General features: G+C 34.0%; 1 protein-coding gene across 2 annotated transcripts; it reads right to left on the bottom strand.

Annotated features, from left to right (window-relative positions):
* Positions 1-2787: 2787 nt before the first annotated feature.
* On the bottom strand, positions 2788-18671 carry LOC133176991 (sodium/calcium exchanger 3-like). Of its 2 annotated transcripts, XM_061312065.1 has the most exons (10): positions 17973-18671; positions 11893-12128; positions 11348-11550; positions 10905-11137; positions 10139-10371; positions 9438-9458; positions 5335-5440; positions 4488-4666; positions 3988-4317; positions 2788-3124 (listed from the first exon to the last, which is right to left on the bottom strand). In XM_061312065.1, the coding sequence occupies exons 1-10, from the start codon at positions 18646-18648 to the stop codon at positions 2882-2884; spliced, it is 2460 nt and encodes an 819-aa protein (XP_061168049.1). In that variant the 5' UTR covers positions 18649-18671; the 3' UTR covers positions 2788-2881. The 2 variants fall into 2 exon arrangements, with proteins under 2 accessions (XP_061168049.1, XP_061168050.1); XM_061312066.1 differs by lacking the exon at positions 9438-9458.
* Positions 18672-19185: the final 514 nt, after the last annotated feature.

Genomic DNA, 19185 nt, shown 5'->3' with positions numbered 1-19185 from the left:
CCGATTTGATGCTTTGCATCAATTTAACTTGTTATATTCATGTAGTGTTATAATTGCCTCGGGTTTTTTTCTTTTAACATCGGGTTCGATGTCATCTGAAGTTCTAGAAATTTCCATGACGATATAGATGTATAAAACTAAGATCGGATACTGGCGAAAACGATTTGCACATTTTGGTTTTTAATCAGTAATCATAACTTACTTCTTCTGTATCACTTAAATCAGGTTTTCACTGAGTAATTCATTAATGACCTTTTTTTTAAATAATCAAACGACTGTTGTCGTCAGTTTCAATAAAAATTGCTAGTAACTTAGATCCGCCAACCATAACTACCACCGTACTCTCTGTTTTACTATTTCACGGCTGTTTATCGAAAAAGAAAGTAGACTTTTAACTAAACTTACGAAAATTAGTATGTAAATGGAATCTGAATATAGTTTGTGGACATCATCTCATATCTAGTGGAATAATAGACATGCGCGGATCTAGAGGAAGGGGGGGGGGCTGGACCCCCCCCCCCCCGGAATTTGCAAAGTTATTAAAAGTTTATACTGAAGCAAATAAAAATGACTTGGGACCCCCTCTCCTAGAAAACGTGGAACCCACCCCCCCATTGCCACCACGAAATAGTTTTTTTCTTTTTTTTAAGGAGCATTAAGGGAAGCCACTCATGGCTGAGTAGATTTGAAATAATACATGGACAAGATCCTGATAATATATTATTAAAATTAATAAATGATGATTGTATTTGTGTTGAAACTTTTGAAATGTACTACATTTTGGACAGATGTTTTAGAGTTTTGGCTGTTAGTAATGTTTTAACAAGTTGAAAGTTACACATTCTGAAATTTTATCATCTCCGTGTGGTTCAACGCTTCTGTTAAAGTAAATAAAAAGTGTGGTTTTTTTGTTTTTGTTTTTTTGTTGTTGTTGTTGTTTTTTTTTTTTTTGTTTTGTTGTTTTTTTGTTTGTTTGTTTGTTTGTTTGTTTTTTTTTTGTTTGTTTTTGTTCTGTTTTACTTTTTTTTGTAATAAAGACTGGTATATAATTGATGATTTCTTATATGTCATAAGTTCTTTTTTGTCTAGAGAGAATTTAATTTGTGGAAAAATTCCAAATTCATCAGTGCTATTTCAAAATTTTTAAAGCAGATACAATTTTCCAGAGAAAATTTTGCAAAGTTAGAGCGTCCCTTTTTACCACTGTTACATAAAATTATTGATATTGACTGATAAATAAAATAGATAAATAAAACCTATATATAACCTATATATGAAAGTACTTGTATTAACTTGAAGAATGTGAAGCCTACTGTGTTAATTCCCTGAATAGAATTCAGATAGGCTTACCAGAAATGGAGTTCAAAGATATTTTTAAAGTGTGGTTTCAGAAATCTCCAAATTCCGATGTGCAATGGTTACAGTTTAGAAGTTTACATAAAACACTAGTACTGCCTGTAAATCTACCCTAACAAAATGTGTATGACAAGTATGAATTGGATAACATAAAATATAACAATCTGAAATCCATAGTCAAAATACTTTGATTTACCATTGTAAAATTTTTGATACAATAGTAAACTATAGTTTACTATCATAAACAGAAGTTACAAATGTACCTATTAATAGATAGTATTTTTCTGTTAAAGACCATCTTAAAAAAGAGAAAAGAAAGCGACAATTATCCTTTTTGTAACAATGAATGTGAAACTATTTTGTATGTATTTTTCACAAGCAAAGATGTATCGCATACACATGTATATAGAATGAACTATATATTTCTAATACTACGTTTTAATGTTCAAAATGTAATTATTGGAGAGTTTCCACCTCTTAATTCAAACTTTGCCATAAATTTTAGGATTTCATATGCTAAACGGTATACTTTCAACTGTTTAAAAATGTGCTAAAATGGCAAACTAGCGAGTTGAAATGTATTTTAACGTTGAAAATACTGTTTTAAAATTAACTGGGGAGGTTGAGTCTCAATCTCCGTGGGTACAGTGGAAACACGTTGGAAGTCAATTTTGTACATTTTCTGGTCCCCGATAATTCTCTCTCGATATTCGCTTAAGAATTATCAAATTTATTTAGGTTGATGATATGCATCGCTGGACCTCCTTCCAAGAATTTTCAGACCAATGAACTATAGATCTTCAACTAGGACTTGTAGAACCTGCTTATGTCTTGAACATTAAATCCATTGCAAGATTATAAACCTCGTACGTATAAATTGGAGTACGTTTAAATTGACCTTAAGTTCATTGCAAGTTTATATACCGCTTATGTAGAAACTGAACCTTAAATTCATTGCAAGTTTATGAACCGAATACATATAAATTGAACCTTAAATTCATTGCAAGATTATAGATGCTAAGTGTACAACCCTGACCTACGATATATTGTCTTAGGCTGGAAAAAAATCAATTCTTATCATCAGAATCACATGGTACATCGCTTTAATGATTAGTGTATGCAAATATTTTAACAAAAAACGGACAACTCATCATAGCATTTCCCATATTTCTAATGATCGATAATCGTTTCTGCAATTCTAACCTGTATATTGATTGTAGCTAGGGATATAAAATATGGATATCGGTTTCTGTAAAATGATTTACTTTGGCTTATATGTCGAAATGGATTAATATTCACTTTATCGCTAGTAGAGAAGTCGTTCTAGGTCTAAAACGTTGAATAGATTATCACACATTGACAAAAATGTCCCCTAAAACATGGAGAATTGAAAAGCAAAAAGATGTAATATTATTTATATGAGAAAAAAAATAACATGAATAGCAAGAGCCAACAAAAACAACAACGTATCACAGATTTAGACGAAAAATGTATCACAGCCTACAAATGGCGGACACAACCATTATTATATGTTAATGTCTATAACTTTATATGCTTGTAGCGATGACATTATAACATAAAAGAACCACAAAGTCACTAGAAATAATCCAGACGCTATCTTCAAACCCTTTGGTCCGCCTAGTTCACCGTTTCCAAAGGCAGCAACCTTCCGCCGAACCAGCAAAACCAAAATGGCTAAAATTGCACAGGAAGAGTACAAGATCACACTAAATACCAAGGTGTCAGCAGGTACCGTAAAGCTTTCCCCCTGTAAAAGAAAAAGGTGTAAAACGTCATACTGAATGATTACAAAGGATCAGTTGGTTCAATTTTTTAATCATTATGTGATATGATTGTTAAGAGTGCAGGTATGCAAATGAAGCTTCTACAGTCCTTGAACGTTTAAAGCCTTGAAGATAATAACTGCACAAAGGAAGTACTTTTTCGCGGACCATTATGAATGACGACATCTTTTTATTACATTTTTGGTGAATATCGTTTTTAATTCAATTTCTTTTGGTTTAAATGACAGGATAAAACCAAGCAGAACTCTCTTTAACTTTTATTGGGTTATTTATGTCTCCTAATAAGTAAAATATTTCAAATTTCTTCTGTGATTTTGTTAAACACTCAATAAATTGAATGTTGATAAATCGGGGAGATACTCCAGCTTTATTTATTTCAGGGCGTCGGTGCCATTTCATCGCATGATCTGCTAAATGTGAGCAAAATATAGTGATTTCGGTTGAGAATCAAGCTGTCATATCAAGCTGACCATAAATTTTGATATAGAAAGTCCCCTCCCCCTTACCCCCGAAATACACGCACAAAAATGACCCTTTTGCTTTAAAGTTTATGTCAATAATTTTTACCTAAAGCCACAGAGTTTTGGGGGGAGGGATTTCGTTTTAATGATATATATCATGATTGACATGTTGTCTAGCATCCTCACAACATCAGGGGTCCTGAGTCAACACGTTGCCGTTGCAGCGTGTTGACCCAGGGCCCCTGACGTTGTGAGGGTGGTTGTCTAGACAAACCACAGAGGTTCAAAAGTGAAGTTTTTTTTAGCCGAAGGTCTGTAGCTCACTAGTCTAAAACATGGGTGAACACCAGACGAAATTCACAAACCTTGACTTCCCAATATATGGAGGCAATCAGCCATGGGAGCCCCAGGCCGAGGAAGACGTTCACAGCGTTACTTCCGTTGATGTTGCCAATGGAACTGTCGGCGTATTTTTCGTTGATTGCCGCCGTCTTGCTGGCAAATGTATCGGGCATACTGGTGCCCAAGGCAACAAATGTGATAGCGACTACAGTCTTTTCTAACCCAATTAAACATCCGAATATGCTTGCTAAGTCGGATATTAAAGCTGTCATGAGACCAATCAACGCTAGAGACCCAAAAAAGGTGAGATAACCACCAGCAATGGAGGGCGGAGGAATAAAGGCAAACAAAACCTAGAGAAATACAAAGGAAATAGTGTAAGTCGTTTTTCATGTAATGATCATGATATGAATGATTCAATGTTCAAATTTATAAAAGGTATCTATTTTGTAAATCAGAAAACTTAAACGATAAATTGGGAGAGTCGTTATTAAAGTGTGTTTACATTTATAACGTGATTTACCTTCCAGAAAAATGAGATGAAATGTAATACGTAGTCAATGAGTGTGGCGTTCTCAATGTCCCCGCCATTTACATTCATTGCTTCATTAAACTGCTCTTTCCACGAGGTCGTATCTAATCGTAACCCATCCAGATTTTTCTTTGTTTGATTTGCAATTCTCGATACAAGACCATCAAATTCTAAAAGGAAAACACTGAAAATCAAATTCACGAAAAGAAAACTGAAAGGAGTAAATTCGCTCCAGCTATACATGACATTGGGTAAAATGAAGGTGTGTTCCTATTTCGCTTTAACTGCGAAATACAGGTAAGAAAAGGTAAAAAAAAAAAAAAAAAGCACTAAGGTGAAATGGGAATTTTATAACAAGAATATTGTAAAATCAAACCTTGAAAATTAATGAGATGTTTTTATATGCAAAATGAAAAGCACATTTCACAGTTGACATGGCATTCTTGCTGTCCAATTTTAGTTTGAATCAGAAGTACATGTAATTTGACTTCTGAGAAAAAAATGGTCATAAATATATCGTGATAGAAAATTCTTAACATTCTAAAAATCATAAAAATTCAGGTTCAACCGCACCAGACCTTTCAGGTGAACATTTGATTTTTTTAATTGTACCAAAATTGATTGGGAACTTCCAAATTAATACGATTGGTTATGTTTATTTTTGTTGTCCAATCTTGCTGCTTTTGTCAAAACCCTACTCTTCGGGTAGCTAAATCAGCGTATTGCCCTTAAAAAAGAATAATTGTGTAATATTGTCTAACAGATTCTTGATATCCAATGCTAAAGAATTCACAACCGTCACTACTACCACTCTCTCCCAGAAATATTAATTACTCACCGGTGTCATTGACGAGGGTGACTATCGCCTTGCTGATCTTTCCTAGGGAAGAACCGGTTGACGGCGAAAATAGCTCTACCTGGAAACTGTGATCCCTTTCCAACACCTGTACAAGTAGGTGAAATAATAGTGACCTACATCGTTTTTCTATAAATTAAAAACAAATTTAGAAACAAATTTTATTGTGTGTTAGTTTTTATTTTTCTTTCTTTCTGCTGTGTGTACATGGAAATGTCCATAATGGTAATCTCTGTATAAAGGCAAAAAACAAAGGACAAAGCAATTCATGGAACAACAAATCCTGCTTACCTGTAACCTTAGTTAAACCATCATAAGTCAAGTTCATTTTTAAACTGTAAGGTTTGGCTTCTATGCACAAATGATGACAAAAACTTAAGACAATGGATTAAAATTTGTATTCAGAAACCAAACTTTACAATTGAAAAGAAAATTCAGTGCTTACTACATTCAGTGCTTGCTACAAAATCCTAAGTTGTACATGGGTTGTTATGTAAATTCTAAACGAATGGTATTTACATTGTACAACATTAAAATATTTAAAATGCTACGCTAAATTTCTATTAATTAATTCTATCATAATTTTCTTTAAATATATTTACAAAGCAGCAGATATGTATTCAAGTGGTATTGTTTTTATCCTGGTCGGTTGACTTGTTACTGGCTAGATCAGTGCTCTTAGATCACCAGTACTAGAAGTACAGTTACTATTAACAGTAGTTGAATAGGACTGTGGTTTGTATACAACTTGTTACCTTAACGAAAAACTATATCTAAAATCAAACATGGGACTTTTTCTTTGTTTAGTTGAAAGAAGAAATTTCGGTATGAATAAAAAAAGTGAAAATAATAGCTTTAAAAAGAAGTACCTTTGTCTTGGACAACAATTGGAAATATTCTGATGGCATAGTTAGAAATGCATTAGTTATTCTGTAACCAAAATACATGCATTACACATCATGAGATCTGAGGTTTGATTTATTTTAATTTTAAAAATCACATCACTTGAAACATACATATTGTTAAGCCATTATTTACACACTGTCAGGCCATTCCAAGTTTTTTCTATGTTTAGCGTCCGCGTGCGCCTTGGTTTTTGACACCACATATCACAAAAAACAAACAAAGTCATGAGTCCTCAAATTGAATATTCTGGTCAAAATCACTGAATTCTGTCAATTTCTCAAAATATTTGTCTACAATATGTCAAATTAGGATATTGTAAGCATTGAATACCTTGATTTTGCTGAAGAATAGGTTTTTTTCTGCGAGAAAAATAGAATAATGAAATCAAATCCTTTGAGCGACGTTATTTTTATGACTACTAGACTTTGACACATTCATGTTGTAAGGTACTTTTGAAATAAACAATGAATGTGAATATAATTCTGGGGGTTTTTTTGTTTGTGTTTTGTTTTGTTTGTTTGGTTTTTTTTTTTCAAAATTTTTCAAAATTGTTGCGTAACGGCGTAGCGCAGAATGGATTTGATCCCCAGTTAGCTATAAATCAAGTCTTGAGTTCGAATCACGCCGGAGCTTACATAAATTTCACCTTTCCAAACAAATTTAATAAAAGAAATTATGGATATTTATTGAAAATATGACATCAACAAAGAGTTGAGCACTGCTGATACATATCAAGCAAAGTAATGAAAATGAAGAAATGTACTAAGCTGGTATTTTTACACAATCAGTTATTAAACTTACGGTGTAAAAAAATTTGTAACAATTTTAACACTGCAGGTCTCAGCTTGTTCAAAATATGACCTCAACAATAAAAGACTTAAGCACTACTAATACATATACTTTATATATACACAGGTAATAGACATGTATATAATCTGTAAAAGCAGAAATGAAAATGGACAAATGTGGTACACTGGTATTTTTACACAATTTAGCAGATGTGAAGCAGAACAGATTATCTTGCAAATACCCCCCCGCCCCCCCAAAAAAACATACTGGTTGTTCAAGAGATCATAATAAAAATTATGAATATCAAATGTACTTTATATATGATATAAGAAAATGCTCTCAAGACTGTCTGTTTTGATAAAAGTTAATGTAATATCCTTGAATTAGTACATAGAAAAAGTAATAAAAATAGAAGCTTAATTGAGAAAAAATAAAAACAAAATTGGTAATCTTCAAGTACCAATGATGTTTAAAATATATAAAACAAAAACAGTACTCTTCCGATTTATCAGTATTAAAGGCCAAAATTCAAGTCTATAATTTTAATATAGTAGTTATTGTAATTTTTGGCGGAAAAAGAATGCCTACTTCACTAAGATGTGATTCTAGCTGGAGTTGTAACCCCCCCCCCTTCCTCTCAAAAAAGCATAAAAGAAAGGAAGGATAAAATAAAATCGGGTAGTTTCATTAATATTGCTCATACGATCATGAGTTTTTTGCCTCCGTTGAGATGGCCAGAGACATAAATAACATATAATAAATGTGTCTCCGAGATGGCGAATGATTACCCACGTGGCCACAATATCACATTTACATGGATAAACTCAGAAACGATAATACAAATACGTGTAAATTTTCATTGGAAATTTGCTATATTTCTGTTCATATATATTTATAATTTCTTATTAGAGAAATCATAAAATAACAAATATATATCTACTTAGTATTTACTTTCGTCTTCTCTGATTTGAGCACCGTGATTTAGCGTGAATGTAATGTGCAATCGCAAGATTGTAAAATCCAAAAAATCCAGATGATTTCCGGAATTTTTTGAGGAATTTTCGTTGATTATTAATTAGCGAAGCTTAATTGAGAAAAAATAAAAACAAATTGGTAATCTTCAAGTACCAATGATGTTTAAAATATATAAAACAAAAGACAGTGCTCTTCCGATTTATCGGTATTAAAGGCCAAAAATTCAAATCTATAATTTTAATATAGTAGTATAGATAAAGTTTGTGTTTTATTTTTTGGTTTGTGTGTTTTTTGCGAATAGGTAGATAGGTTTTTGAAAGATGGGTAGACGCTAAACAGAGAAAAAAAAACTTGCCAATGGAATGGCCTGACTTGTCTACGGATTTTTCGTTTGCCCGATCATGACAATAAGCACACGCCTGCATTCGGCAAACCTCGGCTGATTCCGTCACCTTCATCAAACATCGGCTGTACTAGGAAACTTGATATGCGTCTCCGCTTAACATTTGTGATAAGGCTGCCTGTTTACCGCTTAGGGAAAACGTAACGCTTTGAAAACGATAATAAACATGCATCTGATATACGATGAAAATTTTCAAAAGCATACAGGTTACACTAAGAATAACACTTACCAAGAAAAATGCACTTAGTTTCTTTACATAATCACATGTTTGTTAACGGATCGAATTCAGCACTGTGCACGTGTAAATGTAGGGCGCAGCCATATTGCGTATAAAGTAGCTCCGGCTCAATGGAGGTTTACATGATACAGCCGAGGTTTGATGAGGTACGAATCGGCCGAGGTGTGCCGAGTGCACACGCCTGGTGTGACCGGTGGACAGGGGATGCTTACTTCCCCATGGCACCTGGTCCCACCTCTGATATTTTTAAAGGTCCTTTTTTGCTCTGCTCCAAATTTGTATTATTTCAATGGACTTTTTAAGCTTGAATACCTTTCGTTTTCTACATATTTCATTACTAATCTTCAACTTTCAGATTCCCTTTCATTGTTTTATTCTGTTTAAGTAAAGAGTAACTAGATTGACTCTTTTTTTCTGGTATACTGCCGTCTTTATTTGGTTGCCGTTTTATTGCGCCATGGTGTACAAGTCTTTGAAACCATTTAACGCGGCACGAATTCTTCCATGGTATTTTCAACACATTGATGTGGTTTCAGTAGATATATTAAAACTTCACTGTCTACTTGGTGTCTATTGAACGATAATAACAAGGTTTTTTTTGTTCAGCTTGGCGTGGGAATTGGTTGCTGTATTAGGGGATAATAAACTTGATAATATTCTCGAAACAGGTAGTAACTTGGATCTGACAACTGGAGTCCAGTCGGATACAATACCACATGATTTCATATCGGTAGCTCACACAAAATATATTTCGGAAGTGACGTCATATGTTACCTGTTCTTTTCCGTCATGAATCTGATTGAATTAGAATAATAACCCACATTAAGATAATTTAAAAATATCAGGAAAAAAAAGAAGTGAAGTGAATTCAAAAATACTTATTTTTGTTTAAATTTTATTCATCTATATATTGAATAAAAATATATAGCGAATTTTAAAATATTATAAACTTCAATTCCAATATGCGATTTCAGGATAATAATACACATTGTATTTTAGTTAACCTGTAAACTTCAAAAGTTATTTATACTTTCAATTAAGACAGAAGCTCAAGATTGAGTCCCATGAAGCCACTAATGAACCACTGAAACGACTCCTGTGATTAATCGAAGCCCCGTGTTTGTTACGTTCGCAATAAACTACTCAACTTTGAAAATCAATCGATATCTGTGATGTGTAAAACTCACCATTCATAGAGTAATAATCTATATTACATTTAACATTAGAAAAATTGATTCTAGATGAATATGAGATTTACTTTGAAACTGATCATGATATTAGTTGTTGCAATTGCTTGTAGAATGCGAGCGATGCCATCTATGATATTTGCATATGGATACTTAATAGGGTAATAAAAACATGATAAAATATAAATTGTTTGGATTATTGAAATAAGAAATAAACCTTAAAAGGCGATCAGTTGTCATTTATAGGGACCACAAAATTTTACATTTTCAAACGTAAAAAAAACTTACATCAGTCTCGAGGATTTTTAGATTGATGGTTTTGCTTGTCTCCCCATGTTCAAAAGTTAGCGTTCCTTCTCCTCCTGTATAGTCTTTGTTGTGAACCGCTGTAAGATCTTTGGTGCGCCACCTAACGGTGACTGTACCGTCTGCTCCGTTCACTCGGTTGACAAAAATTTGAGCACATTCGTTGCTTTCCCGGATAATATAGCTGGGTTTTGAAAATTCTATTTTACCCGGTTCTACAAGAAAGACAAAAACAGTCAAAAAAATTACGCTCAATATTGGAGAAGAGTATTTTCCCTTTAAAATCGTTTCCTTTATAACGCTTTACCAATGTTTTACTGATGTTGGAGCGCTCGGTAAGATGATGAACCGCTATGACATTCCTTACGTCAGAGTAGGCGGAATCAGCTATATCTTGTTTGCATTTTGCGGGTAAACGAAATATACATCACTTTTATATTGGCCTTTCCTAATCTTTGAAGAGCATTTAATGCACTAAGATAAAGTATTTTTCTTTAATTTTTATTCATCTATTATTTATAAATTTACCTTGCCATAACATGGTATTCATCGCAAAAATGGAAGCTAGTGCAGGATACGTTATGATAAAAAGTAAAAGGTATTACATAACAATTATTGACTTTGGTTTGGGTAACATGCATTTTGCCGAATCCTCGAACCTAGGGACTTGATTTGTTCTTTGGTCCGATAAAAGGCATTCTGCCCTCAATGTATATTGTATAGTGATTACTATTTTTGTAATATTTACCATCATCATTTATAATGGTAATTTGGTTAATTGCCATTTTTCCTATCACGACATCTTTTTGTTCGTGAGGTAAACTCAGCTTGACAAAGAAGATTTCATCTGGTTCCCATTCGTCGTCATCTATGATTTCAATGTAGACCTCGCGTAACCTCTCATTGACGGCGAACGTAATATCTTCTTTCAAAGGCTTGTAATCGCTTCCCTCCTCGGCACTTCCGTCGATTGTTTCTACTCTGTTGACGAAAAGTGCATAATTATTGACATAAAAGTTATTATCTTATATTTGATGTCAAAGATCGTATAATATACACTGTACAATTATACGCTCAAGCACACATATATTGGAACGTCTTGGTGTTTTTTTTTTCTTCTATAAAATGAATCCTTTTGATATGATTTGTTCAAAATAAAATCAGTGAATACTTTATGACAAAATGACGTACCTGACTGTGACAGGGATGTCCACTTTGCCGTATCGCCTTATACCCACTCGGACTTTCCCCTCATTCTCCAATACTGCAACAGAGGAAGCCGTAAATTCCACCACAGCCCGCGTTCCACTCTCGCTTAGATCCACCGTGGATACATCCATATTTTCGTTCATGTGTTGTTCCATTTCTTTTTGTCTATTTATTTTTTCATAGAGCTGAAAAAAAATTATTTAGCTGTATTATAAGTATGTTAGATAAGTATGTTAAATATATTTTAAATATCGGTATCCTCTATGACACAACACAACTAAAGAGCTAATTAGCATTTTTTTTTAATCTAGTCAAGGAATTTTATCACATTTTAATTTTTGTATTTGCCATTTTCTGGGAAGATAGACTTCCGTATCAAAATTGATATTCCTACTGCACATGTAGTACAAAGGCCTACTGTATTTTTCGTCAGTGAAGGAAATGATACATTTCACTGCTTAGTTTTTTTTAATGGGCAATGTTTTTTTTTATGTTTGTTTTTTGGTTGCTTTCCACTACATATGTACCTCTTTCAAAGTGTGGTTAATCTTGGGAAGAAGTCGGTGGCCGCCAGTAAGGCCCCTGACGGCGTGTACCCGGTACCACCCCGCGTTGTGGTGGTGGTGTTCCTGTAACTGTTTAGTCAGTAGAAGTGTTGCCTCGTCCTCCGTCAGTTCTTTATGGTTCCTGCTCAGATCCTTCGCCATGTGAATGATGTCTACCGTGGCTTCCGATTCGTCGTCTGCATCAATCTTGCTAAATTCTAAAATAAAGGGTAAAAGTTGTTCCAAATTTTCTTGCATTATAGATAAAATTGTAAATTTCGACTTGTGTCACATTGAAGGCCTTTCTGTCTATACTGCATCTGTTGATTATGCTTGATTTGCATATAGGATAACACTTGGCAAATGTTCAAAAAACCAAAAAGTAAAATCTAGTACTGTATTGATTTAAAGGTTCGATTGATGTATAAAAATAAGGAAAACCTTGATAATGGAATCGACATTAAATATTTATTTGCAAATGATAAAACGAAAGACAATAGTGGACCAAATGGTACATAAAAGATTATATCAGGAAACGTGATCGATGCTCATTTGTCTTTCTCAAATAGTTCATACACTTTTAGCATGGTGTTGCTGTTAGCTATACTAATATCTGTCTATGGGACATGATAGATTTACATATTAATATTTAACATGTTTATACAACTAAAATATGAGAATGCTTTTATGAAAAGTAACACATTAAGTAAAAATGACAAAAATAAAGTTCATGGTGGCCAGATATAGTCTCCAAAGCAAAATATATTGTTTTTCTTATATTTACAATGAATTTTTCGTTGACATTCTGGTATTTAAACTTCAATTTCCCGTGCTTCATAATACAGGTAGTTAGAATTTAAACAGTACTCTACACTGAACAATATCCACCGAAAACTTTAAGAACCATTTCTATGACCTAAACCACAATTTAGTAAAAGTATATTACAATTTATTAAGACTTGCTTGCTTTGCTTTGAATGTGCTTATGGATCGCGCAATGTTGAGAAATCCCAACACCCAAATAAGTAGCTTTCAGTGTCAGTAAATGTGTTGGAATTAACTTTCTTTAGTGACAAATTACTCTCTCTCAAATCTCATGAGAATATAGAAACTGTATGGCTCGTTAAATATTTCACTGACGTCGCCATGTTAATTCTAATTAGGTAACATATTGTAGACATTGGCAGTGTCCTTTGGGAAATTTGGAATTAAAGTTCAATTAATTTAAATTATTTAGAATTCAAAAAACGTATCCTTTCAAGATTAGAGGTAGCTCAAAAATTGATAGTTGCTTTGTTTAAGTGGTATAAATTCTAGCATGTCTAAATGAAAACTACGTAGGAAAGGGGGACATCACATGAAATACATTTTATATAGTTGAACTTTTATGATCTTTCCTATTCAAAGTAAAATTCATGGTCATGTAACATCTAATATAATATATTTATGAATACTAAGCACCATCCAAACGTCCTTAGTACTTTGTCGAATTAGAGAAAATGAGTACTAACCCGCCTCGATAACCACCCCCCCCCCCAAATCATCTAAAATTACTATTATTATTATACAGTTAAAGTATATCATTGAGGGAGTTAGCAAGATTCCAGTTCTCCAAGGCCAGGACTATTTCCCGAGGCGAAGCCGAGGGAAATAGTCCTGGTCGAGGTGAACTGGAATTTTAACTGTTTTATTATGCCGATACAAACGTAAAATTTAGAAGATTCAGATAGCGTGATATCATAACAGGGATTAGCTCACTGAACTTACACACGGAGATTAGTCCATTCACATATCATACCAATGTAAAAGTAAATCTAGAGGATTACGGATAATCTGGAATTAGCTTTTGGTGCAGGGATTAGCTCACTTGACTAACGCACGGAGATTATTCATAGTCCATTCATAACGATTTCTAGGGAATTGGTCACATCTAACGATCTAATGTTATACAGGGAAAATTCAGTAGAGGTATAATAAATAAAACTAACATCTAAACTACAGAATACGCATTTATTAAGCTGAATAAAGACCATCACAAATAACAAAACAATCATCTTTAATATAACATTTGCTTCATATGTTAGGATTTTTTCCCCCAACTGCTATGAATAACGTTAAATCTTATAAACCAATCAAATTAAAATAAGTATTTGATTCCTGAATCAAGGAACGGAACAGACATATCCCTTTCTCAGACACTCCTTTCAAAACTTTAATGTAAGCCCCGCAGACCATAATATTGACCTATACTATACGAAGACAATTTGATTTCTTTTGTCTTTTTAGAAAAAAAAAATTTCTTTGTCGACGAAATCGGATATAGTGATTCGTCTGCCTCCTGGTGTATATCTCCGCCATCTTTGCCCTTCCTCATATTTTATACAAAGACGCCATAATTGGTTAGGTAGTAACACAGTAGCGTAGCAAAGAGTGTTAAGAACTGGACTTAAAGTCACTTGAACAAGATCACAGACTGGAACAATAAAATTCTTGTCTGGTACATAATTTTGTAATGGAGAAATTTTCAAGGCTCACACTTTACACAAAGTAAGCTTATGATCTGAGGGTATGATGTGACCTTGACCTAAGATCGATTTATAAGGTAATCTCATCGAGATATGTTGGCCTACCTTTTAACTTTGAAATTGGTTGATTAATTATTTGTTATTTTAGGTCCCCTCCAATATTATTTCACTCCTATGAGATGTCACAGGATTCCGGCGAAGGGCCTTAATTTACTAGGCATTCAACATTTTGGTTTCATTATTATACCAACGTCCTCTCAATTTTAGAGGTCTCATCCGAAAGACCCGCAACTTACACTTCAACAGTGCCGTGCGCAATTTTGTAATGGATAAACATTACTACCTCATGTTTGGTACAAGGAAAGTACTAGTGTATGATTAGAGGGTATGTCGGGACGATGACTTAAGGCCATTTGATTGGACGGGATCAAGAGCACATGAATTGGAAGCATTAAATTCATACCTGGTCCAGAATTTTGTTATTAAGCAATTTTAAGTGGCGTAACAGTTAATCGAATCACTCTCGTTTCTCAAGCTGATATTAAATATGACTTAGATCAAGTTAATCGTATTTAAATATTTTCAAGAATCGAATGAAATGAACTTATATTGACTTATATGAAATGAACTTATATTGACTCCAGAGTGGGGAAAAAGTGACTCAAAAGACCGAAAACAAAACTAGGCGAACGGTGTTGGAACGAATTGTCATGTCACCTAAAACGGCAGATACATATATAGTTTCTATGGTCTCAATTATGGTCTCAATTTCAGGCAGCTAGATACATGTGGGGAATGTTTTGTTGTAAGGTACTAGAACAAAATGTTAATTTCACACGTTAAGTAACATTTTAGATTGTAGCTTAAAAATACAGAGATAACCTCGAACCAACGTCAGTGTGTGTGTGTGTGAGGGTGTGTGTGTGTGTGTGTGTGTGTGCAATCTATACTATTAAATTAATTAAACTTTGCAAATAAGCTCCGAAACGCCTGCATCAGAGTTCATACTTACTCCTCTAAGAATACACTAGGTAGGAGGTGATGTCCGTAAACTATATTTGGATTTCACTTGCATAGTAATTATCGTAAATTTAATTAAAAGTCTACGTTCTTTTTCGATAAACAGCTCAGAAATAGCAAAAAAGAGAGTACGGTGGTGGTTACGGTTGGCGGATCTAAGTTACCTGCGATTTAATGAAACTGACAACAAGCAATCGTGTATTTATTTCATAAAACGTCATTACTGAATTATCCGATCAAAACTTGAATTAAGTGATATAAACTAAATAAGGTGTGATAACTGATAAAAAAGCAAAAATGTGCAAATCGTTTTCGTTATTCACCGATCTTAATCTTGACGGAAGTTTCTAGAACATCATATGACATCGAGCCCGATGTTGAAAGATAAAACGAGGCGATTATGAATATACAAAAAAGCTTTGGTGTAAATGGGCGTGGAAATAATGGTAAAGCAATTGAAAACACTATATAAGTTGTGAATATATTTATGTATCGAAAGATTATTGGTAGGATATACTAATAAATTTATCAGTAAAATGTGCATATTCGCCACTGAGAGCATCATGGCAACGAACCCGAAGTACAGTTTGTATTTCTTAATAAACTTAATTACATGTAAAGAGAAAATGTCAGTTAATAAATATGGTATTGTTTAAATATAACTTAAGCTGTTAAAAGTTTTTGCTCTAATCAATACATTTCAGCGGGTTTTTTTTTCTTTCTGCAAACAGTCTGTTTCAAATACTAGGCCTATACCTAAGGTGTTAAAAGCTAATTTTTACAAAAAATGTGCTGAAAAAGTCTTTATCAGTTCTTATGATTTCTAGCTCTATCAACAAATGTCCATTTTCAGCATATGCTGATTATGATACAACACTCGCTGTTATTATATTGAAAACCTAGTTTAGTACTTGCAGAAGCTTTCCGGAAGTTTTGGAGTCGTTCGTGCGATATTGGTAATCGGATGAAAAATCAGTCTTCATAACAGGAAGGATTGGTAAAAAAAATCCAGAGCGTTGACCAAGAAAACCTCGTTAGTCATCCTTACAGCAGGCGCGTAATGTTGTTAATGTTCTGTCATAACGTCTAACAGGCCAATAGACAATTAAGTATCCAATATGATGGCGCTAAGATTAAGTGTTCTATCAATTTAGTCAATATTAACTACACTGTTACACGACAATTTCAAAATTGGATTATCTTATGCACATGTAAACAAAATGACTTTCTTTGTTTTTTTTTTTCTTTTCCAGTTTACAAAATGGAATCATATAAATTTAATCATCGATTTTTTTGTGTTGACCTTCATCGATTCTAAAAAACAATACCACTCGAATCATTTGTTTCCAACATAAATTTGATGGTGAAATAAATATTTAATCTTGTTTATCTTCCGTAAATATATCACTCATTAGTAAAGTGCGTCAATCATGTTCAATTATATGAAACCTGCTCCTGTTCTCTTAAGTAATATTCGAGCCTTAAAGTTTTGATACAGCTATTCTTTGACGTAATTTAAGATGCACCATCCTTTTATTTCCGACGTTATCGTATTACGTCAGGTGGTCGAGTGAGCACGATTAAGGTTGTGGTCTAACTAATAACAAAGAAATTATTTCTAAACAATCGACAGAAGAGATTCGATTATTCTGATAGCAACCAAAATCGAGACCATGCTAAATCATGATATCTGAGCTTCAATTAGCTACAGATTTGTAGCTCGCTGGTCTAAAAAAAAATATGGGATGCACGACAGAAAGCTACGGTGCCAACCATAGAAAAAAATGTATATTTATCGCGCACAAAAAAGTTGTGCTCAGTTCTGGATTTATACCTCAACCACACCACACAAAAGCTCAGTTTCAAGATAATCCTTAGACCTCTGTCAGCTTGTCTGTAGTCGAAATCTGCATGAAGAGCGTTGGGCAGAACTGTTGGTTATAGGAAATGTTTTGATGTGGAAATAGTGAGAGATATGTAAGGAACATACGATTAGTAATTTTTTGAGATTGTAGTTTAAATACACGAGAAATAAATCGAGAAATAGCGCACTTTTTGTGCGCAATAAATATGTACTTTTACAATGGTAGGCACTGTAGCTCTCTAGTCGTCCATCCCATTTTTTTTTATTAGACCAGCGAGCTGCATATCTGCCAGGCCCTTAGAACGCAGGGGGGAGGGCAGGGAGGCACGGCCCTCAATTTTTTCTGAGTAAGTTATTTTGCTATAGTAAACTTTCATTTAGATGCTGGTTGCCCCCTCCCTACTTTCTGTTGCTGTAAGGTCGAGCACTGGCAAATTACAGGATTTGGGCAGTTATTTTTTAGGGGGGGAGGTCCCCCTCCCACTTTTGAAAATGTTGCTACGGGTCTATCTGCAGACAAGCCTCAACAGACAAACGGATAACACTTACTTTGACATGTATACCTATTTCGCTTACATAAAGACCTATTCCGCTTACTTTGACTTACCTATTCCGTGTATCATGATATACTTATTCCGCTTACTTTGACTTACCTATGCCTATTTCCAGTTCTGAGGAGGTTTTATTTCTCCGCTTGCACCAACAACCTTTGTCCACACCAAACGCTGTCATAAGAAGAATGGGGAACATACAAAACGTTATCACGCTCTCAAATATATCAACAACGCCCGGTGTCACCCACTTTAAAACCACTACCATCCAAATATAGGCACACATACTAAAGCAAGTACACGTGATATATACAGGCATGCTTTTAATTTTGCGAATTTCTCCATCTGGAATGCAAATGACACAAATTCCTGTAATAACTAGAAGATTAAATGCTGCTGAACCGACAATAGTTCCAGGACCAAGTTCCCCTGCTTTGAATTCGTTTCCGACTATTTCTATAACAGACAATAAAATCTCTGGAGCACTTGTACCAAAAGCCATCAGACTCAGATTGGCCACTGTATCGTTCCAGACTTTGACTTCTAACATTTTATCTTCTTTTTTCTCGGCATTTGGAATGCGAATAATTTTTGTTTTACTGGTTATTTTCTCGATTCCACACATGAAAGAGTCTGCAACTATTGATGTGCCCATGAAGCACCAGAACATCGCTATAAGATAGAGGAAGATCCGCACCCCTATCGGCCACGTGTATTCACTCATAACCGGAAGTAGAAGTCCCTCGTAGGAACACGTGTAGTTGTAGAGGTTTACCATGTTTACCCTCTCTTTTTTTCAATTGACAACTACCTGAAAATAAGGAGTAAAATAACAATTAGCTAAAAATGCATCAATCACAAGTTCGGGGTGTATCGCGTCATACGAGCCGATTTAATCAATTATCTAGTGTATTTTTTTTTTACTTGGCAACACTGATACAAACTTAAAAGATTCTGATGGAGAAAGCAAACTTGCTGTTTCATTGTACAGGAAACCGAAATGCCATTATGGAACCGAATTTAACACAGGAAAAAATGAATGTCTGAATGTGTCATCAAAGAAATTAGAACAAACGCATAAAATTTCTAATTTAAGCTTCTGTACGACAAATTCTTTAAACTGAATTTCAAAGTAAGGTAAATCCGTTCGATATCAGAGCTGCAGAGAAAACTTCTAGACAGACTGCTTGACATCAATTCTAATCGCGTAAATTAACACCATAAATAAATGAAGCATTGATTACCCGTCTATTTGAAATAAAAAGTGATGACCAAATCATTAATAATAATATTTATATAGCCCAAATGCTTAATT

Source organism: Saccostrea echinata, unplaced genomic scaffold (genome assembly GCF_033153115.1).
Source record: "Saccostrea echinata isolate AGI-Se365-2 ecotype Australia unplaced genomic scaffold, CSIRO_AGI_Sech_v1 ptg000086l, whole genome shotgun sequence".
NCBI lineage: Eukaryota > Metazoa > Mollusca > Bivalvia > Ostreida > Ostreidae > Saccostrea > Saccostrea echinata.
The sequence above is the reverse complement of the archived record's forward strand: the minus strand, read 5'-3'. Positions and strand labels throughout refer to the sequence as shown.

Coding starts and splice junctions, on each gene's coding strand:
- LOC133176991 (XM_061312065.1), bottom strand. CDS start 18,648: ATGGTAAACCTCTACAACTACACGTGTTCCTACGAGGGACTTCTACTT. Junction 10,372..10,904: donor TACCATTATAAATGATGATG/GTAAATATTACA, acceptor TCTTTCTTGTAG/AACCGGGTAAAATAGAATTT. Junction 5,441..9,437: donor TTCATGACGGAAAAGAACAG/GTAACATATGAC, acceptor CTACTTGTACAG/GTGTTGGAAAGGGATCACAG.